The sequence below is a fragment of the Bos taurus genome, chromosome 13 (genome assembly GCF_002263795.3).
Source record: "Bos taurus isolate L1 Dominette 01449 registration number 42190680 breed Hereford chromosome 13, ARS-UCD2.0, whole genome shotgun sequence".
In the NCBI taxonomy this organism is placed as follows: Eukaryota; Metazoa; Chordata; class Mammalia; order Artiodactyla; family Bovidae; genus Bos; species Bos taurus.
In genome coordinates this window covers 73635262-73659384 of record NC_037340.1, presented here as the reverse complement: position 1 = coordinate 73659384, position 24123 = coordinate 73635262, and the positions used below count along the sequence as shown (strand labels likewise).

Genomic DNA, 24123 nt, shown 5'->3' with positions numbered 1-24123 from the left:
CTACGTCTGGATGAAGAGGTGGAAGTTGGTGCGCGTGAACTCGTGATGGATGCTCTCCAGGAGCGCGTCGGCGTCAGCGGCGGGCGCCGCCAGGGCGCCCGGGGCCCCCGGCCGCGCGCTGTACTCGGGCGTGTAGGTGAAGGAGAAGGCGCTGGGGTAGAAAAGGCCGTCGGTGCGCACGAGGCTCACGGGCACTGTGATGGGTGTGCGCAGCCAGCGCCAGTCGCTGCCGAAGACGGCTACGTCGGGTACCACACACACCAGGGACCGCGGGCTCCTGGGGGTGGGGCATCGAGATCGGGGCAGCAGCGATGCTGATGGCGTGCACCCAACTCCCCACCAGCTCCGTTCTCTGGGAGACAGGGAAACCCCCCACCCCCATACCTGTACATGGTTTCCGCTTCCACGTCCCCGAACCACACCTTGAGCCCCGCGTGGAAGTTCTCACCGTGGAGCTCCAGGGTGGCCACGTCGCCCCCGCCACTCAGCTGGGGGAGGGTGAGACCAAGGGGTGTGGGAGAAGCGGGGGGCGGGGGGGGGGGTGAAGCTGAGAGCTCGCAACCCTCCCTCACCTGCACTCCCGCCCCGCCCAGAGCAGTCAGGATCCACGCCCGCCAGCGCCCCGCAGCGCCCGGATTCACCTCGAGGGTGCTGATGAGCGGCACGGGAGTGACCGGCTCCCGGGTGCACGCCAGGCTGGTGCTGAAGGAGAATTCCACCGACTCGGTGCCGATGATGGTCCAGCAAGAGTTGTCGTTGAGCAGCGCTCTGTTGGCCTCGTTGGGGCAGGGGGAGGCCTGAGGGGAGACCCCAGGGGATGGAGAAGAAGCTGCGGCCAGGGGCGGCCTTCAGCGCAGCCAGCCGGCGCAATGCCGGGGCTTCCGCATTCCTAACGTTCCAGTCCTGGGCTCTGCGGTTTACCTGCCCTGCGAGCTCGGACCAAACCTTTAATTTCTCTATTTAGAGTTTCCTCAGCTCGCTGGACTAGCTGGTTGCTAAAGATCTATGTTCTTAGAATTCTAGAATTCCATTAAAAAAAGAAAAAAGAAAAGAAAAACATTGTGCAATCCTGTGCCCTAAACATTCCAACACTTTAAAATGCTTTTGGAAGGATTATTGCTCAATAATGGAGAAGGCAATGGCAACCCACTCCAGTACTCTTGCCTGGAAAATCCCATGGATGGAGGAGCCTGGTAGGCTAGGCTGCAGTCCATGGGGTGCTGAGCGACTTCACTTTCACTTTCATGCATTGGAGGAGGAAGTGGCTACCCACTCCAGTATTCTTGCCTGGAGAATCCCAGGGACAGGGAGCCTGATGGGCTGCCATCTATGGGGTCGCACAGAGTCGGACACGACTGAAGCGACTTAGCAGCAGCAGCAGCAACACTGCTCAATAATAATGTGATTTTCTACGTATTATGATTTTATCTCAACATTCCATGATAATGTTCTTTGTATTGCTTAATAATAATAGCAGTTTTTCATATTTGACAATCTTATGTCTTAACAGTCCATAATTCATCTTTGCTCAGTAATACTCAAAAGTTAGTTAAGTCGCTCAGTCGTGTCCGACTCTTTGCGACCCCGTGTGGACTGTAGCCCATCAGGCTCCTCCGTCCATGGGATTCTCCAGGCAAGAATACTGGAGTGGGTTGCCATTTCCTTCTCCAGGGGATCTTACCGATCCAGGCATCGAACCCAGGTCTCCCGCATTGCAGGCAGATGCTTTAACCTCTGAGCCACCAGCCAAAAGTACTATTTATTACTGATTTTTATTTGCATTCTACAATTTTTTTTTTTCTTGGCCCTGTGCCTCTGGGCTTGTGGGATCTTAGTTCTCAGACCAGGGATGGAACCCCAGCCCCCTGCGGTGGACGTGCAGAGTCATAACCACTGGACCACCAGGGAATCCCCCTACAATTTTATATCACAACATTCTGACATTAATGGCCTTTGGGAAGGAGCATTGCTCAATGCTACTATTACTATTTTTTACTACATTCTCTGATTCTATCCTGATAGTCTTCATGTCTAACATTCCATAGGAGGCAGTGTTGCTCAGTGAGTAGCAACCACGATGGTGCTGATAATGGTGATCTTACATCCTACTGTTCTTTGCGGTTCTGATTTTCTGGGATGCTTGGTGCTGAGAGTCTCTGCTTCTCACCTGAAACTGCACCACCTTCTCTGTAGCGAGACATAAGTAGGTGCCGCCTCCTCCTGGAGGACCACCGGGAAACTGGAATGCACACTTGTGGAGTTGCGAGATGGGCTCATCCACGTCGAGGAGGGCACACTGTTTGGCTACTTTGCGGATGATCTATGGCAGAAGTGTGGGGGAGGTGTGGCAGCAGGGTGCCTGGGTGCCCACAGGCTGCCCTCCCAGCCAGCTCTCTGCTACCCCAATAGCCATGCAGAATGCTGGAATATTGCTGGCATATCCGCCCCCTCACCATGACAGCTCCCACAAACGCTGAGTGTCTCCAATGAGGATAGGGGTCATCATGCTTTGGGTGCTCACCCTCAGCCCTTCCCTTGTGGACGGATCTGGGGTGACCCGTCCAGCCATGCCCTCCCTTCCCATACCATTGGAGGTAGGGTGATGCCCGTGACCGTGCAGACGAGCTGCACCAGGGAGCCGTAGCGGACGTAGCCCTCTCGAGGCGGGAAGTCCCCCTGGGAACACTGTTCATCAGCTGAGAAATAAACAGAAGGCAGGAGGGCTTCAGGGGTTCTAAGCTTCTGTCCCAAATCCTTCTGCCTCTGGCTCCGCCTCGTGTCACATAAGGGTCTTATGGGCAGGGTTAGCACACAGAGAGGTGGCTCAGGCTGAAATTTCTCAGCCTGGAGAAACCCTCTGTGGCCCATCCTTAGAATGCCTGTGCTCTGGGGGCAGGGGCTGAGCTGGGGAAAGGGGTTGGATGCCGGAGTCAGAGTAGCTGGGTTCAGTTACTGACTCACTAGGACTTTTGACAAGTCTTTTGGTGTCTGTAAGCCTTGGTTCCATGGGGCAACATTTACTTCCCTGGATGAGTTGTGGTGAAGATGAAATAAGTGAATGCATGTGAAGTGCCCAGCCCCGGGCCTGCTTGTGGGATTACCCAGGTGGAGAGTGAAGGCAGCCCACTGGCGTGCACTGGCCACAAAGTCCCCGTCCTCCACGGAGAGGTAGCGCGTGGAGACCGTCTGGGAGCGCAGGCGGTTGAAGAGGGAGACCTTCGAGCCCGAGGATATGCACACTGTGAGGGGAGGTGGAGTCAGTGCCCGGGCCTGGCTTGGCCCCTTGGAATTGCCAGTGAAGTTCCCACCCTCTGTCCCCTGAGCCAATCTGGCTCAAATTCCCAGACACACTAGCCTGGGAATTCATTGTCTCATGGCTATTTATCCAGCACCTGCTATAATCCTGCTTCTGTACCTCTGTCTGGTCCTTTTCGCTGTCTGGGCAGGAAAAACAAGTAGTTACTAAATGCCCTATGCTGTGTGCCAGGCACCAAAGGGTGAATTAGATCTAGTTTTGCTCTGGAGGAGTTCACAGTCTCAGAGTGGGGACTGGGAATAAATAGAAACTTTCAGTAGGATGTAGTAAGGGCTGGCTGGGTTCCAGAAGGCTGCCTGGAGGAGGTTATACTCTTAGCTGGGGAGGACGAGGTAGGTAGGAGTTGCTCAGGAGACTGTATAAGCAAAAGGCATGTGGTGTGAAATAGCAGTATATTTCTATGGTTTAATATTGATCTCTTTCATCCTTTAGCACAAATTCAGAGCCACTATTCTGCTTTCTGATTGGATTTTGAGCACCCGGGGAGAAAGCACTGGGCCATCATCCACTCTTCCCCCACAGTGCCAGGCATACTGTGGGTGCTCAATGTATATTTCACCCAAGTTCCCATCCATTATCATAATGATGATAGCTAACGTTCATTGTTTTTCAGATACTGTTTTAAATGCTGAACTTGAGTTAGCTCTTTTGCTTCTCAACAGCCTTCTGCAGTAGATAATATTATCTTTACTCAAGAGAACAACTCCCTCAAGACCACACAGCTAGCCAGCGGCAGAGCCAGGATTCAAACCCAGGCCACCTCGCTCCAGAATCTGCACTTAAAACCATCTCACTATACCCACTAAGCATTCCCTGGCCCTGTCCTCACACCAGCGGCCAGCCAGCGCACTGCCTGAATCTGAGACATCCTTCAACGTTTTTAACAGAAAGCAAACAAGGTGCGGGGTGGGAGTGGGCTTGAGTCACATCAACTCAAGTTCAAATGCTGGCTGGACCACTTTTCTAGGTGGGCAAACCTAAGCAAGTCATTTGGAAGGTGATGGGCCCCAATATTTCTTTTTTTCTTTTCCTTTTTTCTGGTCCCACTGAGTGGCATACAGGATCTTAGGGTTCACCAACCAGGGATCAAGCCTGAGTCCCCTACAGTGGAACCACAGAGTCTTAACCACTGGACTGCCAGGGAAGTCCAAGGCCGGAACATTTCTTAAACGAATGGATGGATGTTCCGCGTCTCATTTTTCCTCACCTACCACTCACCTTACAAGGATGAGCATCAAACAGGGTGATGAATGTACATGCCTGCCAAGAAAGGCCCCCTTTCCCCAGCTTCTCCCTTCCATTTTCCAGGGAGGGTGATGGTGTTATTGTCATTCAGGCTTTTCCCCCCTGTATTTTTAAACCCATTAGCCCCGGGGTTTATCACTTGGCATCCAGGGCTTATCTCCAACTGTCTCTTTGATCAGCTATGTGTGTCTCTCCCCTGTTAGGCTAGGCTGTTCCTCCAGAACAGACACTTGCAATGCACATCAGGCACTGAATAAATATTTTTAACTGAATTTCCTCTGCCTTTTTATTATATTTTGTCTTCGGTTCAGCACATGCCAGCTATTTTGGGGACCCCCAACCTCAAATTGGGTACCTAAGCCACACCCATTCATCCAGACCCGGCCCCGCTTTCGGCTCAGACTCCCAGGCCTCTCCCCCTCCCCCTTCCCAAATCAAGCAGCTTGCAGACCCGGGGCACCTCCCCAAGGCCGCCCCGCGGCCAGGCCCCGCCCCCGCTCACGGTCGGTGTTTTTCAGCGACTGTTTCTTCTGCGAGGGCTTGGAGATGACCTTGATGAGGCGGCTGTGGAAGGTGCCCAGCTCCCGGCCGCCTCGGAGCATGAGCCGCAACACCAGTCGGAAGTGCTTCCTCTTGTCTGCGTCCGAGATGTACAGAGTCTTGGCGCAACTGAATTCCTACCGGGTTCGCGAGGACAGGGTCGTCTCATCGCAGCCCTAAGTCCCGGGATGAGCCCACCTCCCCCAGTTATCTGACGCCCGCCCCGTCGGACGTAACATGACAGGTCCAAGCTCTTGGACTCAGCCTCAAGGCAGAAACCTGGTCTCTCCGCATCCCCACCTATCTTTTGGCTCCTGCAGGGGGAGTGAAGGAGCCCCCTCCCCTCTCCGGTCCCCTCCAAGGGAGAGGTGAGGATGGGAGAAGGAATCGCAGCCCACCCACCCCCACCGCCCCCCTCCTGCCATGCGCTCTCACCCTGGAGTCGGGCTGCTCTTCGAAATTCAACTTCTGCGTCTCGGCGGCGCTGCCGGACGCGCCGTCTAGTCCCATGTAACCGCAGACCAGGGGCCCAGTCTGCCCTGCTTGGTGGGCTGCAAAGGGATGGGAGCCGGCTCTGGAAGCACTCAGGTGTCAGCCAGGCAACCTTAGTTCTCACCGCCAGAGGGCGCGGCGAGACTGCGCCTGAGAACCGCCCCGCTCCCGGGCCCTGCAGAGTGGCTGGTCCACTTATAAACTGAGCCGCCCGGCCGCCCTGGAGTCCGCCCTCACCTTGGCCCGGTACTGGCTTCACCCTCCAGCCCGGACCTGCGAGGTAGACACAGGGCGGCGGGCAGAAGAACCTGCGGAGACATGTAAGCGCCAGACTCGTATATCCATCTCCACTTTAGTGTCCTGCCTTTGAGGCGTCTCAAAGATAGCAGAAAGCCAACGGAATCCTTGATTCCTCCTCCATCTCTCCAAGTTTCTCCGCGACTGTGAACCCCATTAATACCCGAATCTTTCTTTTCTTTTTTTCACATTCTTCACTCAATCCATCAGAAAGTCCTATCCACCACCTTAAAACATATTCAGAATCCATTGACTTCTGACCACCTCCATCTTTGTCCCAGCTGCCATCAGTTTGCCTGGACCACTGTATCAGCCTCCCATTGGTCTCTCTGCTTCCACTCCTACCCTCCTTCGACCTGTTTTTCACACAACAGCCAAATGGGGGGTTGCTTTTTTTAATTTTTTTTTTCCTGTTTTTAGGGTATGTTGCTTATCTTAAAATCCTCCAGTGGTTTAAATTCAAAGTACTTACATGATCTGGCCCCTGCTTACTTCTCCAACTTCACTTCCTATGATGACCCCTCTCCTTCTCTAATTCCAGCCACTCTGACTTCTTTTGGCCTCGAACAGGCCAAGTTAGTACCAAGTGAGTCAAGGTCTTTGCCTTTTTCATTGCTTCTAATTAAAATATGCTCCCCCCAGATTTCCTCATGTCTGGCTCCATTTTCACATTCAAGTCTTAGTTCAGATGTCATCTCCTCAAAAGGCCTTCCTACCACCTTGACCTTGCTAGCTAAATACACCCCTGCCCCTCAGTTTCTATCACCTTGCCTATTCTGTTTCCCTTCTAGCTCTCATCCTCATCTGGGAGCATCTTCTTCACTGATTTGTGAGGTGTTTATTGTCTGTCTCTCTCACACTAGAGCAAAGATGCCACAAGGGCAGTCATCGTATCTGTCTTGTCCAACTGTGTGCTGGGTGCCCAGCAGTGCCAGAGAGCCTGACACATGATAAGCACTCAGTAGGCAGTTGTGGAATGAATGAATGGGTGAATGAGTGAATGGGGACTGTAGATTCACAGGGTGGTTCTGCTACAGGTCAAAGTCGGGGATCATGGTGACTGAGGGAAAAAGGCCGCTGATTGGCTGCGAGCAGAGCCCTGCGTCCTCTCCGGGTTCTGTGTGTGGTGAGCGTGCATATGCGTGCTCAGTCATGTCTGACTCTTTGCGATCCCATAGACTGTAGGCTCCTTTGTCCATGGAACTTTCCAGGCAAAAAAAAATACTGGAGTGAGCTGCCATTTCCTTCTCCAGGGGATCTTCCCGACCCAGGGGTCGAACCCATGTCTCTTGTGTCTCCTGCCTTAACAGGTGGACTCTTTACCACCTGCACCGCCTGGGAAGCGAAACAGGGAGGGGACCACAGGGCTAAAGGCGGGCCCTGGGACCTTGGAGGGCCACCGAAGGACCTACCTCTTCTCATTTCCGTATGATTTCTGGGCCACCTTGGCGTGCAGGATCCAAACCGTCTGCTCGCACTGCTGCTGCAGGCAGCGGCGCACGCCTTCCCTCAGGACCGCACTGGGCTCCGAAGACGACCTGGGACTGGGTGGGGGCGGGCCGGGCACCCGCAGCAGGGAGCTTAGAGACCCAAGTGGGCAGATTGAGTAAATGAATGGGAGGAAGGAACCCTCCTAGTTCTGCCCCCTCGGCAGAGAAGAAGCCTTAGACAAGAGAGGCGACTTGAGTGTAAGCTGTGGGCTAAATATTTGGGTGGTATGGTGCTCAGTGAGGTCTTCGTGGCGACCACCGGGACCACCCAGGCGCCACTCCGCAGGTCTGGCTCCACGCCCACTGCAGCCTGGAGCCCTGGGGTGAGGCCCCAGCGGCATAAAGCCCTCACTTGTGCCGGCCTTGAGGCGGAGGCTGAGTTTGTAAGGGCGCATGGCTTCCCAGCACCCTTAGGGGACCCACCCCGGGGCAGTCCTGATGCGGTTTGGGGGTGGGGGCGAGGAGAGAGAGGAGGGGAGAGTGGTTGCTGGACCCCGGACCAGAAGAGTGCTCTCTGGCCGGTCAGCAGATGCCTGAAAAAAATGGACGGGCATCCCAAACTGTGTGCCCAGGATCTTGGAATATTTTCGTATTTTTCGGGTTAAAGCAACACTCCCAACCCCCTATGTCCCAAGAGTAGGCGTCTATTGCTGTCTCAGCTTTCCTTCCCCCTGAACACAAGGCCTTCATCGGCTGTGGAGGGGGCCAGTCAGGGCCTAGGGGCCTGGGGTCTTCTCCGCCAGGGTGTTTTGATGGGCGAGGATGGCTGGGCCCAGGACCTCAGTAATTGCAGAGAACGTGGAAAGGCGTCCGTGAGGGCAGGATCCGAGGCACCACCAGGTGGGGCCTGGAGAGAGCCATGAAGCCTCAGGCTGCCCTTCTGAACCCCTTATCCCTCCTTGCAGGACCAGAACCAGAGTCCGGGGCCTCTCTCCACCCCTGAAAGGGGCGGCGGGGTCAAGAGCCCGGCCGCGCCCTCGGAAGCGGGGCCAAGCAGCCGGCGGCCGAGCCAGGCCCCGCTCCGCCCCTTGGGGCTCTCCCCGGGGAAGGGCCTCGGAGGCTTCCAACGCATTCCGGCTGCGGAGAGCGTAGCCGCCCAGCCTCCCGCGGGAGCTCGATTCCCGCCCCGCAGCTCGCGTCTGTGGCTTCAGGGGTGGCGGGAGCAGGGGGCGTCGCGCTGGCCCCGCCCCAGCCCTCAGAGGGAGGGGGGGTCGCTCCCTGCAAGTGGGAGGGGTCGCGGCCCGCGTTCCCCCTCCCCACCCTCCGGCCCCCGGGTTAAATGCGGCCGCCGCCTCCACCCGCTCCAGCTGCCTGGCTGTCCCCACCTCGGGCACACTGCCCGCGCCGGTACCTGGTCCAACTGCCAGGGAGGCTCCGCCCGTCGGCTCCGCTCTGCGGCCGCGCCTCTGAGCTGTCCGGCAGGCTCAGGTGAGTCAAAGGGCCCGGGGGTGCCGAGGGGTCTGCGGGGAGCAGGCAGCCAGCCAGACCAGGCGCCCGTATTTAGCCGCGGCTGCACCGCCTACGGTGCCCCGTCTGACCTGCAGTGCCCTTCCCCACCTCTGCAGGGCCCTCTCCAAATAGAGTCCCCAAGAGCACGGCCGCCAAAACGGAGAAGGGGGACCTTATCCCCAATCTCCTCCCTCTAGGAACCCCCGGCACCCCACCCCCCAACCCCCGCCCTGCCTCAACCCGTTCCCCGGAACGTCCTCGAAGTGTTTGTTCTTCAGCCAACTCTTGAATTATTCACAAACCTCTCCTCCCTCGAGAATCCACTTTCTCCATCCTAAGGGCATTTCTTAAAGCAAGGATTAACCCCCTCAAGGAGCTCCGGGTTCTGGAGTCAGTCCTGTCACCTTGCCACGCTGCTGTGTGACCTGGGCAAGACATTACCCTCTCTGGTCCTGGCTCCTTCCTCTCTAGAATGAGGACTTGGAAGGGTGATGAACTTGGACGCAAGCCCTATTTTGACTTTCTAGGATTGGGTGGAGGTGGGGTGCCAAGCGAGATGTTGGATCAGGCCAAGAGCAGGAGGAGGGGAAACTTAAGATTTAGGGGCCCAGGAGCTTCTGCAGACAGGAACAGATGGGAGGGGGCCAAGGTGCCTTGTGCCTGTACCCTCGTGCTCCCCAGGGGTGCTCCCCGGCTGGGCTGTGGCCCACGCTGGAGGAGGCATTCCACACCCGCCCACCTCCAGGAGCGGCTGGCACGTCTGGCTTAGTCACCCTCCCACGACAGGTTCTGCCAGAGGGGTATTTGTTCCTCTACCGACGCTGAAAGGCAAAGGAGGTGAGGATCCGCAACGGGGAGGGAGCCTAGAGGGAGCGACAGGCACCCGGCCTTTCTCAGAATAGAATCATTCACGGAATTGGGGAGGGGGCGGGGCTGCGGTTGGATTAGGGGCAGCTGGCCCCCTCTGCCAAGAAACAGAAACATAAAAATGGCTAGCACAGCTTCAGCAAGGGGCGAGGGGATTGGGGTGGAGTAGGGACCCCAGGGAGGGACTGGAAGAAAAAGAGGTGACGCCTAAGGACCAGCTTGCCAGGTCGCTCTGAAGGAAGAACGGGAGCCAGGAGTCCTAGGTTCCTTTGCAGCTCGGCGGGCCACCTTCTTGGGCCTCACTTTTCGCATCTATACAATGGGAGTCCTTCGTGATTCTCAACGGGCGTCGCCAAGGGCCAAGAGAGAGTGAGCGCTCACCTGCCCCCACGGGGTCCATGGCCGAGTCCGGGGGCGTCCAATGCCACTGTCCCCGGAGCCCACCGTGCGCACTTCTGCTCCTCTGCTCTAGGCTGGATATATTCTACCCCACCCTTATCTCCAAGGCCCTGGGGCTCCTGGCTCCCTGTTTGCTTTGGGCAGGAGCACCTGCTGGGCAGATGTGGGCTTCCCACGGCCACCTAGCCAACACAGCTAGACTCAAGAGGGCGCCCCCTGGAGACCTTTCCTGAGAGCAGGCGGGAAGGGGCGGTACCAAGTCACAAGTTTATCCGAGTGGTGGGTTTCGGCCAAGGCGACAGCAGGCCTGCATTGGGGCCCTGCCTGTTTGAGTCGAGGGGTGGGGTGGTGGTGGGTGGGAGCACAGCCACACAGAGCTGCCTTGTGTGCAAAGGGGAGGGGGCGAGCTGGGGAATGGCTTCCCTCTGCAAAGAGTCACGCGGCTGCTCCTTGGAACCCCATAGGCGTAGGATTATATCCTGGAGGAGTCACTTTCTTGCCACGCGACTTTGGGTACACGCAGTGAAGTTTCTGAGCCTCTTTCCTGATCTATACTCTGGGGACAGCAACAGCCTTGGACTCAGAATTGTTGAGAGGACTCAATAAATGCCACAGTGCATGAAAAGCATTTATCATCGTGCCTGGCACTGAGGAAAGGCCTTTCCTTTTAAATTTTTGTATATTTTTAAATCTACTTTCTATTTATTTACTATTCTACAGTTCTGAAAAGCAGAATTCCCTGTGTTTGCAGCAAACTCACTGTGATGAATTTTTTTTATAATGAAAATTTTCACCATGCACGAAACTAGAGAGATTAGTAAAATAAACCCATGACCCTCCTCCCCCTCCAAATGCCCATCACCTAGAATAACAGCTCTGTAAACACTATTGCTCTGATAATTTTCTTTCCTCTTCAGGCTCCGACACCTCCGTTCTCTGTTGGCTGAGTGCCATGAGGGGGCTTCTATATTCGCTGCTGCCCCTGTTGCTGCTCCTTCTCCAGCCTTGGGAAACCCAACTGCAGTTGGCAGGTGAGCCAGGGCCCATCCTCACCAGCAGGCGGGGAAGGGAACAAAAGCGGGTTCTCGATCTGCAGCCAACTGCACACCAGGGAGAGAAAAGGAAGAGCTTTGGAACTCTAAGGGGTTGGGTTCAAGATCACAGCTTCGCTTCTGTGGGCCTCAATTTCCCCAGTCTGTATGATGTGGCTTGGAGGCAGATAAGTTGGGCTCATGCAGAACTGCCCAGTTGGCATTTCATTTTTAAAAGTTAATTGAAAAAAAAAAAAGTAGGCGATTTCCCATTAAAAAAAAAAAAACGATTTGGGGCTTCTCATGAAAAGACTAAAGATCTGCTAACATGGGATCCTCAGGGCTGGAAGGCAACATTTGGTTGGGCTGCCCACTTCAGGAACCATATGGGCTCTCTGGATGTCCACCGTCTTAACCCCAATACATTCCCTCCTTTATTTACGTGGCCTGCCTGGCTCCTAGAGGCATTTGAGTTTGCTACATCCCTTTGTCCACCCTCCGAATGGATAATACCTCCTCAGAGTAGCTCTCAGAGCTGTAGGATAGAGATCCTGTGCAGTCTCCTTCCCCAGGCCCTCAGCAAATGCTGGGCGAGTGGATGGATCTAATCTGCATTTGCAAGGTTAATTCTGAGCTGGGCGCAGTTACGCCGGGAGAGCATGTTCCGCTCTGGGTTTCCCTGAGGGTTCTCCCGGGACTCGAGGCTTTGCTAACCTAAGAGAGCCTTTCCTGATCTCTTCGCAGGTCCCAGGTGCAGTTCTGGGCCCCTGGATTTGGTGTTTGTGATTGACAGCTCGCGCAGCGTGCGCCCCTTCGAGTTCGAGACTATGCGGCAGTTCCTGGTGGGCCTTCTCCGCAGCTTGGACGTGGGGCCCAACGCCACTCGCGTCGGCGTGATCCAGTATTCGAGTCAAGTGCAGAGCGTCTTCCCGCTCCGAGCCTTCTCGCGCCGCGAGGATATGGAACGCGCCATCCGCGCTGTAGTGCCGCTGGCGCAGGGCACCATGACCGGGCTGGCGATCCAGTACGCCATGAATGTGGCCTTCAGTGTGGCCGAGGGCGCGCGCCCGCCGGAGGCGCACGTGCCTCGCGTGGCCGTCATTGTGACCGACGGGCGGCCCCAGGATCGCGTGGCAGAAGTGGCCGCTCAGGCGCGCGCCCGCGGCATCGAGATCTACGCCGTGGGGGTGCAGCGCGCCGACGTGGGCTCCCTGCGCGCCATGGCGTCCCCCCCGCTGAACGAGCACGTCTTCCTCGTCGAGTCCTTCGACCTTATCCAGGAGTTCGGCCGGCAGTTCCAGGGCCGGCTGTGTAGTGAGTGAGGGGAGCGCTGGACAGAGTCCCCAACTCTCCGCCGCTCGGATTCCTGTTCCCACCGCAGTGAAATCCTGACCCCTCTCGGTGGCTCCGCCCATCACGTTTAGCCCCGCCCATCAGGCCCCGGCGTTGCCCTGGCAACTGCGGTTCTGTTCAGTCACTCAGTTGTGTCTGATTCTTTGCGACCCCATGGACTGCAACACGCCAGGTCTCCCCGTTCATCACCAACTCCCGGAGTTTACTCAAACCCATGTCCATCGAGTCGGTGATGCCATCCAACCATCTCATCCTTTGTCGTCCCCTTCTCCTCCGGCCTTTCAATCTTTCCCATCATCAGGGTCTTTTCCAACGAGTCAGTGGCCCACTGCGGGCTGTGTCAAATTCCAGCTCTGCCCAGTTTTGCTTACGGCTTCCCAGCAACAAGGAGCGACGTTTATCGTGCCCACCCACCTTGAAGAACCATGGTGGTTTCCACGGGTTTGTCTAACTCCAAAACCGCCCCTTTACGCAAGAAGCACCACCCCTAACGACTGAGCCCCATCGCCTTCCTAGAGGAGCCAAGCCCCGTCCACCTGGACAGGACCCAACAACTCTTGTTCTGGCTCCTCCCACAATGCTGCCAGATGTGTTCTTGTCATTGTCGTTTGCTGCTTTCCTTGTAGCTCAGGTGGTAAAGAATCCGCCTGCAATGCGGGAGACCTGGGTTTGATCCCTGAGTTGGGAAGATCCCCTGGAGAAGGGAAAGGCTACCCACTCCGGTATTCTGGCCTGGAGAATTCCATGGACCCAGTCCATGCGGTCGCAAAGAGTTGGACGCGACTTTCAATTTCACTTGATTTCTCGACTTCCTCTACTTAACTCCCCGGAGTCCTTCCTTATCCCCCTGACCCATCTGGCTAGGTGCCCAGGTTTTCAGAGCCTACTCACAGGGGCTACTCAGGCCATATATTTTCCCTAAGCCCTCCCCTGGATGGGCCCCTCTCAAACGAGTCATATTTCATCTAAAGACATCCTGGAGCACGGGGCCTGCCTCTGACCCCATCCAGCTCTCTCTTGCTGGAGTGTTCTCCCCCTCTGTTCCCTGATGATTCTACTCTTGTGTGTCCTCAGGAAAGGACCTGTGTGCTCAGGGGGGACACGGCTGCCAGCACCAGTGTGTCAGCACCCGGGGCACCTTCCACTGTGCCTGCAACCCTGGCTACCAGCTAGCAGCAGATAACAAGAGCTGTATGGGTGAGAACTACCCCCATCCTGCACTTTCCCTGCTCCTGAACCTTCTGCAGCTTCCTGTTGACCCAATATCAGTCGAGTGAATCTGGCAGGGCCTTTGGAAGTCAAAGTCCAGCTCCCTTACTTTTCAGGTCTAGGAAAGAAAAAGTATCGCTTGGGGTCACACAAGTCCTTGGTGGGACAAGGGCTAGAAGTCTTGACCCCACGGTTAAGTGGACTTTCTGCAATCTTCTCTCCTCCCTCTTGCAGGCACATCTCTTGGTTGGCTCCAAAACACCTCCCAAGCCTTTTCAGAGGCATATCTTTACTGTTTTTGTTATTTAGACACTGTTGGAATTTCCATACATACATCCCCTATATTCCCCACCCACGCTGCTCGTTTCTGCTTCTGCATCTCAATTCTTTCCCAGCTGCTCACCTGGGCTGCTCTTGCCTCATCTCTCTGCACCTGCAATCTCTCAAAGCCTGGTTCTTCATTTTTGCCTTCTGAAAAGTGATGACACACAGTACCTGGCTTATGCAATTGGAATTCCCCCCCTCCATGTACGGAATATATGTGTGTTCAGTCCTGTGATCATAATGGCAGCTACCATTTACTGGAATGGATTAGTGATATACTTTATTTTCCCTGGGCTCCAAAATCACTGCAGATGGTGACTACAGCCATGAAATTAAAAGATGTTTGCTCCTTGGAAGAAAACCTATGACAAACCTAGACAGCATATTAAAAAGCAGAGACATTACTTTGCCAACAAAGGTCCACTTAGTCAAAGCTATGGTTATCCCAGTAGTCATGTATGGATGTGAGAGTTGAACCATAAAGAAAGCTGAGTGCCGAAGAATTAATGCTTTTGAACTGGGGTGCTGGAGAAGACTCTCGAGAGTCCCTTGGACAGCAAGGAAATCCAACCAGTCACTCCTAAAGGAAATCAGTCCTGAATATTTGTTGGAAGGACTGATGCTGAAACTCCAATACTTTGGCTACTTGATTTGAAGAACTGACTCATTTGAAAAGACCCTGATGCTGGGAAAGATTGAAGGCAGGAGGAGAAGGGGATGACAGAGGATGAGATGGTTGGATGGCATCACCAACTCAATGGACATGAGTTTGAGCAAGCTCTGGGAGTTGGTAATGACAGGGAAGCCTGGTGTGCTGCTGTTCAAGGGGTCGCAAAGAGTCGGACATGACTGAGCAACTGAACTGAATTGAACCATTTACTGAATGCCAAGTGAGCATCAGATATTGAACTAAGACTGTTACATATATCATCTCTCAACCTCACAACATTTTGGAAAAAAGAAGTTCTGTGTTTACAGTAATCGAGATGTCAGCTGGGATCTTCTTGTTTTGGGGGCTTAGAAAAGGCTGGCTTGAAACACTATTTGAAGACCTGTGAACATTCAAAATCTTCCTCAAGATCTCTGGGAATTCTAAGTGCTTACATTCTGTGGTCCCCTCTCGCTCTGAGCTTCTACTGAATTCATTTGATTTATAGGTCCTCTCTCAATTTCTCAGTCCATGCCTGCTATGCATGTAAGTCAGCCTCTTCACTGGTTTACACACTTGTGCACACAAGGGCATGTGTGTATGTGTAAGTTGTGCATATGTCTATTTTACTAAATAATGGGGGTGGACAGAGATGTGATTTACATCTAAGTGAAGTCAAACATACACACAGAAAATGAAACATCCTTTATTTATAAATGAATATTAGGCATCCTCGATTCTGAAAGTGCTTAGTCACCACACTATAGGGAATTTATATAGGGATCAATCCATGTTACTCATCTCCACACCATCTCTCTTGCTCTTTTTTCCCCTCTCTCCACTCACCATCTCTTTTCTAGGAACCCCACATTCTCACACTTTTATACAGAGCAGCCCATCTTTCTCTAGTCCTTATTCCTCAGTTCAGCTCTAGGCCATATCTATACGTTGAAATCATCAAGATGCTCAGCAGTGCAGTAGTTCACCCTCCTTAGAAGGTGGGTGTAAATAGCAATTGTTCTCTTCTGTTAGGGCTTCCCGGGTGGTGCTAGTGGTAAAGAATCTGCCTGCCAGTGCAGGAGATGTAAGAGATGTGGGTTCGATCCCTGGGTTGTGAAGATCCCCTGGAGGAGGGCATGACAACCCACTCCAGTATTCTGGCCTGGAGAATCCCATGAACAGAGGAATCTGACGGGTTAAAGTCCATAGAGTTGCAAAGAGTTGGAAACAGAGTGACTTAGCATGCACATGCCCTCTTCCATTGACTGTATTCCCATTTTGCAGAGGGGGAAATGGAGGCTCAGACAGGTTAAATGGCAAAGCCTGGTCCTCCCCTGTGAATTAATGAGCATCTTGAGGGCAGAAGCCCTGTTTCTTACAGCTGTGGAGTCCCATTCTTATTCCTGGCTTAGTAGTGGGCATGCTGGGGCTTGAGCTGGGAGGGCTGCTTGGCTCAGTAGGAAGGAGGCCTCTACTTGGAGAATCACAGATGCCTGGGTACTACCCCAGACTAACTGAGTCAGGATCTTTGGGGGTTGGGGTCCAGGCCTAAGTATTTTTATTTATTTGTGTTTTTTGGCCATGCCCCACGTCGTGTGGGATCTTAAATCCTCAACCAGGGATTGAACCCATGCCCCCTGCATTGGGAGTGTGGAGTCCTAACCACTGGGAAACCAGGTAAGTCCCAGGCATAGGTGTTTGTAAAAAGCTCCCAGGCAGTTGTGCTGTCAGGGCTGAGAAGTGCAGCACCCGGGCCCAGGCTGACCTCACCATTTCCTCAGCCCTCGACCTCTGCACTGAAGGGGACCATGGCTGTGAGCATCAGTGCGTCAGCATGCCTGGCTCCTATTTCTGTCGGTGCCAAGCTGGCTTTGTACTCCAGCAGGAACAGAGGAGCTGCAGGGATGAGCCAGCCCCCCAGCTGGTATCCTATGCTGAGGTCTCTGATGACTCCAATCAGAACCGATGTATGTCTTTCTTTGCCTCTTCCTTCCCACCAGCCATTGACCACTGCAGCTTCGGGAACCACAGCTGCCAGCACGACTGTGTTAGCATTTATGGTGGGCCACAGTGCCGCTGCAGAGAGGGCTATGACTTGCTGCCCGACGGGAGGAGCTGTCAGGGTGAGGCGGGGTCTTCTCCATTTGTGCAGAGCGGCGAGGGATCTCAGCTGGTGGAGTCCACCCTGACTCATCCTGACTTGTCTCTCCTTTCAGCCCGGGATCTTTGCAATGGTGTGGACCATGGATGTGAGTTCCAGTGTGTGAGTGAGGGCTTCTCCTACCGCTGCGTGTGTCCTGAGGGGCGGCAGCTCCAGGCAGACGGCAAGAGCTGCAGCCGTGAGTTATGGGTGGAAGGGGGCTAATTCTGCCTGCGTCTGCCCCCCTGCCCCATTCTGAGCATCCTTAACTCTTTCCTTGTTGTGACCCCTGAGTGTGGTGTAAATGCGTGTGTGTTGGTGGTGGTGGAGTTGGAGGCTCTGCCATGCCCTGCCTCTACCTCTTTGCCTTCTTCTACCCTGCTGCCAAAGTTAATTTCAAAAACACTATTTGATCACATTTCTCCCTTACTCGAAAGCCTTCTGTGGCTCACCAGTGCTTACAAAATAAAGATCAAATGCCTTACCCCTGAGTTTTTCAAATGGTGGGTGTAACCATAGTAGATTACACAAGTGGTGGGTGTAACCATAGTGGATAACAAAATCAAGTTAATGGGTTATAAGTCAGAATTCTTTTTAAAAAAGAGAGAAAATAGAGTTTACTACATGTATGTAGAAAGAATAAGTATTGTTTCATGAAACTCAGTTTTAATTGTACGTGAGTATAAGGGCGTCATGGGCTTATCAGGTGTCGCTAGTGATAACACGCCTGCCAGTGCAGAGGATGTAAGAAACACAGGTTCAATCCCTGGGTCGAGAAGATCCCCTGGGGAAGGGAATGGCAACCCACTCCAGTATTCTTGCCTGGAGAATCCCCGTGGACAGAGAAGCCTGGCGGGCTACAGTCGATAGGGTCTAAAAGAGTCAGACACAACTGAAGCATGGCATGGTATGGCACATAACTGCATCATAATGCGTTATTATTATTTTACTGTGAGTTGTGGTCAAATTTTTGAAACCACTGCCTTAGGTCATTAAAATATTGCTTCAGCCAACCCCATCATCCTGTCTCCTGCCAGACTTAAATATTTGATCCGTACTGGCCCGCCCATTCCCAAACGTGTTGAGGGCTCCTGGATTCCATGCCTCTACACACATTGCCTCCACCATCTAGAATGTCCCTTCCTGCCTTGGAGAACTCCTACTCATCCCTGAAGACCAAATCACTTGTCACCACCTCCATGCAGCCTTCCTCACCAACTCCAGGAAGAATCCTACCTTGCTCCCTGCATGCCCCTCTATTCAAACACTTCCCTTGATGGTCACTAATGGCATATGTGACCCCTGTGCTTCATCCCTGTTTCTTTATGGATCAGGATTATGTTTCATTTATTGTCGAACCTCCCTTGGGGCCTAGCAAGGTCACTGGCTGAGAAAAGGGGAGGCAAAGTGCTCAGAATTCTGTTGGTTAACATAGTAGATGATCGTAAACAGTAGCTACTGTGATGATGATGATGAAAAAGATGCCTTTAGCAGGTTGCCTGGCCTGTGCTAAGCACTTGCTTGCTAAGTCGCTTCAGTCGTGGCCCACTCTTTGTGACCCCGTGGACTGTAGCCCACCAGCCTCCTCTGTCCATGGGATTTCCCAGCAAGAATATTGGAGTGGGATTTCCAGACAAGAATACTGGAGTGGGTTGCCATGCCCTCCTCCAGGGGATCTTCTCCACCCAGGGATCAAATCCGAGTCTTGCGGCTCCTGCATTGGAGGCACATTCTTTACCACTGAGCCACTAGGGAAGCCCCGTGCTAAGCACTTAGTAAATGGCAAAGATGATGAGGATGCCAATGATGATGATGTGATGATTAGTTTTTCTTATTTTAGCACAGTGCCTGGCATAGGAAGGAGTTCACACATAGCATCTGTTATATAATAAACGTTTGCGAATGAATGAATGAATGAGCAAATGGCTGCTGCCCGCCCTCACTCCCAGCTTTTCTCCTCCGGTGAGGTATAGGGTGCCGGGAAGGCCACGTGGACCTAGTTCTGCTCGTTGATGGCTCCAAGAGCGTCCGCCCGCAGAACTTCGAGCTGGTGAAACGCTTCGTGAACCAGATCGTGGACTTCCTGGACGTGTCCCCCGAGGGCACGCGCGTGGGGCTGGTGCAGTTCTCCAGCCGCGTGCGCACCGAGTTCCCGCTGGGCCGCTACGGCACCGCGGCCGAGGTGAAGCAGGCGGTCCTGGCCGTGGAGTACATGGAGCGCGGCACCATGACCGGGCTGGCCCTGCGCCACATGGTGGAGCACAGCTTCTCCGAGGCGCAGGGAGCGCGGCCCCGGGCGCTCAACGTGCCCCGCGTGGGCTTGGTCTTCACCGACGGCCGCTCCCAGGATAACATCTCCGTGTGGGCGGCGCGCGCCAAGGAGGAAGGTGGGCTTGGCGAGGGCCGGGCTGACTGAAGCTGAGTTGGACGCGGGGAGGCAGATTTCCTTAAGCCCAGGGCGCCCCCTCTGTTCCCCCCACCCCGCAGGCATCGTCATGTACGCCGTGGGCGTGGGCAAGGCCGTGGAGGAAGAACTGCGAGAGATCGCCTCGGAGCCAGCCGAGCTGCACGTGTCCTACTCCCCGGACTTCAGCACCATGACGCACCTGCTGGAGAACCTCAAAGGCAGCATCTGCCCTGGTGAGCGCAGCCGTCTCGGGACCCCGCCCCTTCTCTTGCCGCGCATCCTCCGAGACCTCCCGGTCCTATTCGCTCGCGCCCCCTTCGCTGAGTGACAACAGTGGGATGGGCTCGCTGGTCAGAGCCTCCTTACTCAAAGTGTGGTCCCTGGACCGTCGGCAGGGCTGTCACCTGGCTATTTGTTAAAACGGCAGCGTTTTCAGCGCTCTCAAGACCTACTGAATACAATGCTGCACTTTGACAAGACCCTCAGGGAATTAGTACTAAGTTTAAGAAGCACAATTCTAAGTGATCTGTTGCCCAAATTGGCGGGAATTCAGAATAATTTGGGGAGTGGATTTTTTTTCAAAGGCACGCCCAATTCAGCATTGGTAAGGGGAGCCACATCATAAGTCCGTTTATCTTGCTGGAATTCAGCTTCACCTGGGAAGGGGCAGGGAAAGACCTGGAAAAGGGGCAGGACTGGGCGTGTTTCAAGTACACAAAGATGTGTATTAAATATACGTGTGCTTAGTCGCTCAATCTTGTCCGACTCTTTGTAACCCTATGGACTATAACCTGCCAGGCTCTTATGTCCATGCGATTCTCCAGGCAAGAATACTCGAGTAGGTTGCCATTTCCTCCTCCAGGGGATCTTCCCGGCCCAGGGATGGAACCCACATCTCTTGCTGTCTCTTGCATCGGCAGGCGGATTCTTTACCACTAGCACCATCTGGGAGGCATATTAAATGTATATATCCCATAAATTCAATCCATCTGCTTCATATGGTGCTCAGCTAAGGAAAAGGGGACCAACTCTATTTGTGGAGGGAGGATGGGCTTGAATTTTGTGTACAAGTACCTTTATAGGTAATATAGGGAATTTCTCAGGGGGTGACTTTTTTTTACCATAGAGTCTTTAGACTGTAACCCAGGCCTACAATGTGACTTTTCTTTCAGATAATCAGGCCCCACTCTAGAGCCAGGTTCAGTAGGGCTATGCTGGGCCTGGACAATCTATGTTTAAAATATCTCTGTATATATGTATATATACATATATATGTATGTATATGCATATACATATATATATACACACACACCTACACACACACCTTTCTTCCTCTTCCTCTCTCCAGGCTAATTCTAATAATTAGCGAGGATATTATGGAGACACTGGATTAACTTCTCCTTCAGGGCCCTTCCTGTCCTTTTACTAATTTATTTATTTGGCTGTGCTGGGTCTTAGTTGCGGCACGCAGGATCTTTAACTGCAGCATGGGAACTCTTAGTTGTGGCATGTGGGATCTATTCACTGACCAGGGATCAAACCCAGGTCCCCTGCATTGGGAGCACGGAGCCTTAGCCACTGGACCACCAGGGAAGTCCCTAACTCTTATGTCCCATGAAGTGTGACTTTGGACAAGTCACTTAACCCCCACCTCTCCCTTACCTTTCCTCTTCTGTGATAGGGCAGGGTGTTGGCTGCCCCAGGTTGCCTCTAGTTCTAGAATTCTAACCGAAATCTGGCCTCTGTGATTGAGTATCTTCACCAACCGATGAAGGATGACCTTGGGTAGATCCTCCTCTCTCTCCGGACCTTGGTTTCCCCGCCTGCAAAGTTAGGAGCCATTCTGGGGCTGTTATCAATACCACTGATGACGCAACATACAGCAGTTTGCTGAGGGTACATACAAGACTAAGATATAATTTTTAAATCATAGCAACTCTGTATTGAAAGCCAAGTGCCAGGCATTGTGCTGTGGTATTCAAAATGGCACACATTTACAGAATTTAGTGAATCTAAGATACCATCCATTGTAAGAATCACTATTATTTTCTATACTGCTAAAAAAAAAATAAAGATGCCGGATTTAACTGTAAGGCGCGTATTTTGATTTCAGAGTTGTTGAAATGTGTGAGGAAATAGACTGGAATCAGTGGTTCTTAAACACTGGTGTGCATCAGATGCACCTGGAGGGTTTGTTAGAAGACAAATTGTTGTCTCCAACCCCAGAGTTTCTGATGCAGCAGGTCTGGAGTAGAATCAGATCATTTGCATTTCTAATAACTCCCTAGGTGATGCTGCTGCTGCTGGTCCAGGGACCACACTTGAGAACAAATGATCCCTAAGATGTTGATGTTCACTCTTGCCATCTCCTGTTTGGCCACTTCCAATTTACCTTGATTCATGGACCTAGGGAACCATTGAAATCCAGTGTTTACTTGTATCAGTTCTAACGTTTCACCCTCCAATAAACTAGCCACTAGCAACATATGCCCATCACCACATTCAGTTTCATTTGGACCGTATTTCTGTCGACTCTTGCAACTCCAAGTGTGGTCCATGGACCAACAGCATCAGTACCGCTTGGGAGCTTACTAGAAATACAGCATCTCTGTTCCTTCCCCGTTAAGAATAAGAATCTATCTATCTATCATCTATCTATCTATATCTCTTTATCTATCTATATTTTGTTTTTCGGCTGTGCTGTGGTTTTGTTTTGTTTTTTCCTGCATCCAGTCTTTCTCTAGTTGTGGAAAGCAGAGGCTACTCTCCAGTTGCCCAGACTTCTCATTGCAGTGGTTTCTCTTGCAGAGCACAGGCTCTAAGGCGCTCAGGTTTCAGTAGTTCTTGCAGCACGTGGTCTCAATAGTTGGAATTTGCTGGCTCTAGGTGCACGGGCTTCAGTAGTTGTTGCAGAGACTCGAGTTAGTGGCGGTTCACAGGCTTAGTTGCTCTGAGGCATGTGGAATCTTCCTGGACCAGGGATTGGACCCGTGTCCCCTGCATCGGGCACTGTACCACCAGGGTAGTCCAAGAATCTATATTTTAACAAGATCTCCTAGTGAGTCCAATGAGCACCAGGGTTTGAGAAACCTTCTGAGATGGGTACCCACATAAGACATACATGAAAATCATAGAGTCTTCAGCACCGCCCAACGAATAGGTTTTCTCATTGTATCCGTTTTTATAGACAATGAATCCACGGCTTAGAAAGTTTGAATGGGTTTTCCAGTATCTCACAGCTATAGAGCTGGGACTCATCCCAGGTCTGTCTGAATCTCAAACCGGCGCACTCAGCCGCAGGCGGGGTGGAGGAATATCGGGCGGCCTCGGCCAGGGCCGGCTGGTCCTCCTACAGCTTCTCACTCCCCCGACTGTCTGTGCCCCTCTGGCAGAGGAGGGCATCGGCGCGGGGACAGAGCTTCGGAGCCCCTGCGAATGCGAAAGCCTCGTGGAGTTCCAGGGCCGCACGCTGGGGGCGCTAGAGAGTCTGTCGCAGAAGCATATCCTTTGGGTCCGCGGGTGCGGGCTGGAGGGGAGACGAAGGGACCCCTGAGAGCCCCGGAGGCTTCCTTAACCTCCCACTGGCCCAGCTGACCGCACGCCTGGAGGATCTGGAGAACCAGCTGGCCACCCAGAAGTGAGGGCCGCGGGTGGCCCGGACCCGGGCAAGGAAAGCGGCCCCGCGGACGGCCCCAGCCCTCTACCCCCGCTCCAGGGGCGCCGTCTGGGCGCCGGGCCCGGACAGAACCTGGGTCCCCCTGGGCTTAGGCTGTCGCGGGGGAGGCGCTGGCGGGCTCCCAGCGTTGCGCTAGAGCTGGGCTCGCCTGGACCAGAAGTCGGACTGCGGGGAGGGATCGGGGGAGGGGATGTGGAAGACGCGTGCTGCGGTCAGTTCTTTGTAGGATTTCTTTTTTTGTTTTCTTTTTCTTAAAAAAAAAAAAAAAAGTTTGGTTTCCACGGGGTCGGTGTGTGTGTCTTGCTGTGCCGCCACGGGGAGGGGAGGCCAGACGGAGCGCTCTCCGGCGGCGCCCAGGCGGCGTCTCCTCGGAGAAAGGCGCATTGTGCGGGGGTCGGGCCGGGGGGCAGGGGACTGCGAGCTGCTTCCCCCCGCTGGTTTATTCAGCCGAGAACAGATGGCTCCTTATGCAGGCGGTGGGAAGGGGGCTCCACGGGTACCCTTGGGGTCTGGGCAAGTCTGCCCTCCATCTCTCAGCGGTCAGGCACCTGGCTCTCTGGCTCTGCCCGTCTCCTGGTGTCCCCCCCACCCCCAACCCCGAGTCTTGCATAAGGGCTGTTAGAACTGGGCGGAGTTGGGGGGTGAGTGATGAAGAAGCGGGAGGCAGTAATCGGACCTCCTGAAGGGACGGGTTGTGGGGGGTGGGGCCCGCATTGGTGAGTTTCACTCGGATTTTATCTCCCTGCACCAGGTAGGAAGAGGTGTGTGGGTTTTTTTGGGGAGGGGGCTGCCAGGACGTCTGGCCCAAAGTGGCCTGCACAGCCTCTGCTTCACCCTCTGCTCTCCTCCAAAAAAACAAAAACAAAATAAAAACTAATCCTCTGTAGGTAAAGAGCGCAAACCGGTACAGTCTCCTAAGTGCATGTGAGAAACTGCGAGGATGAAAATGCTTCCAGTCCTAGAGTGATGACAGGCAAATTACTCTGGGTTTGTTTCCTTATGTGTAAAATGGGGATTGAAATAGTCACTCCCAAGGGTGGTGGTGAGAATGGAGGAAATTATTCCAAGGCATCTGACCTTGTGCCTGGTACCTATTAGGCTCTCACTTAATGGAAGCTATGAATAGCTAACATGCTGAGTCTCTGGCATTATTCAAAGCGACTTGCAGGTATTTTCATTTTATCATAACAACAACAACCTTGTGAGGTAGGACTTTTTGCCTTTATCATTATCACGAGA

At 53.5% G+C, this 24123-nt stretch overlaps 2 protein-coding genes across 5 annotated transcripts; one reads left to right on the top strand and one right to left on the bottom strand.

The window, feature by feature from the left end:
• On the bottom strand, window positions 1–10096 carry RBPJL (recombination signal binding protein for immunoglobulin kappa J region like). The gene is made up of 12 exons (NM_001192353.1): window positions 10078–10096; window positions 8732–8840; window positions 7303–7428; window positions 5831–5901; window positions 5537–5652; window positions 5064–5238; window positions 3102–3239; window positions 2587–2696; window positions 2168–2320; window positions 642–797; window positions 385–488; window positions 1–277 (listed from the first exon to the last, which is right to left on the bottom strand). Exons 1-12 carry the CDS (start codon window positions 10094–10096, stop codon window positions 1–3), a joined length of 1554 nt encoding a protein of 517 aa, NP_001179282.1.
• Window positions 8725–23163, top strand: MATN4 (matrilin 4). 4 transcript variants are annotated; one of them, XM_059892360.1, is made up of 12 exons: window positions 8740–8808; window positions 9616–9666; window positions 11013–11126; window positions 11871–12440; window positions 13554–13676; window positions 16443–16563; window positions 16660–16784; window positions 16878–17000; window positions 18775–19188; window positions 19289–19441; window positions 22601–22708; window positions 22791–23163. In XM_059892360.1, exons 3-12 carry the CDS (start codon window positions 11048–11050, stop codon window positions 22847–22849), a joined length of 1875 nt encoding a protein of 624 aa, XP_059748343.1. In that variant the 5' UTR covers window positions 8740–8808; window positions 9616–9666; window positions 11013–11047; the 3' UTR covers window positions 22850–23163. The 4 variants fall into 4 exon arrangements, with proteins under 4 accessions (XP_010809655.1, XP_059748343.1, XP_024856009.1 ...); XM_025000241.2 differs by lacking the exon at window positions 16443–16563 and having other exon boundaries at window positions 16662–16784; XM_010811353.4 differs by lacking the exons at window positions 9616–9666; window positions 16443–16563 and having other exon boundaries at window positions 8725–8808; window positions 16662–16784.
• Window positions 23164–24123: the final 960 nt, after the last annotated feature.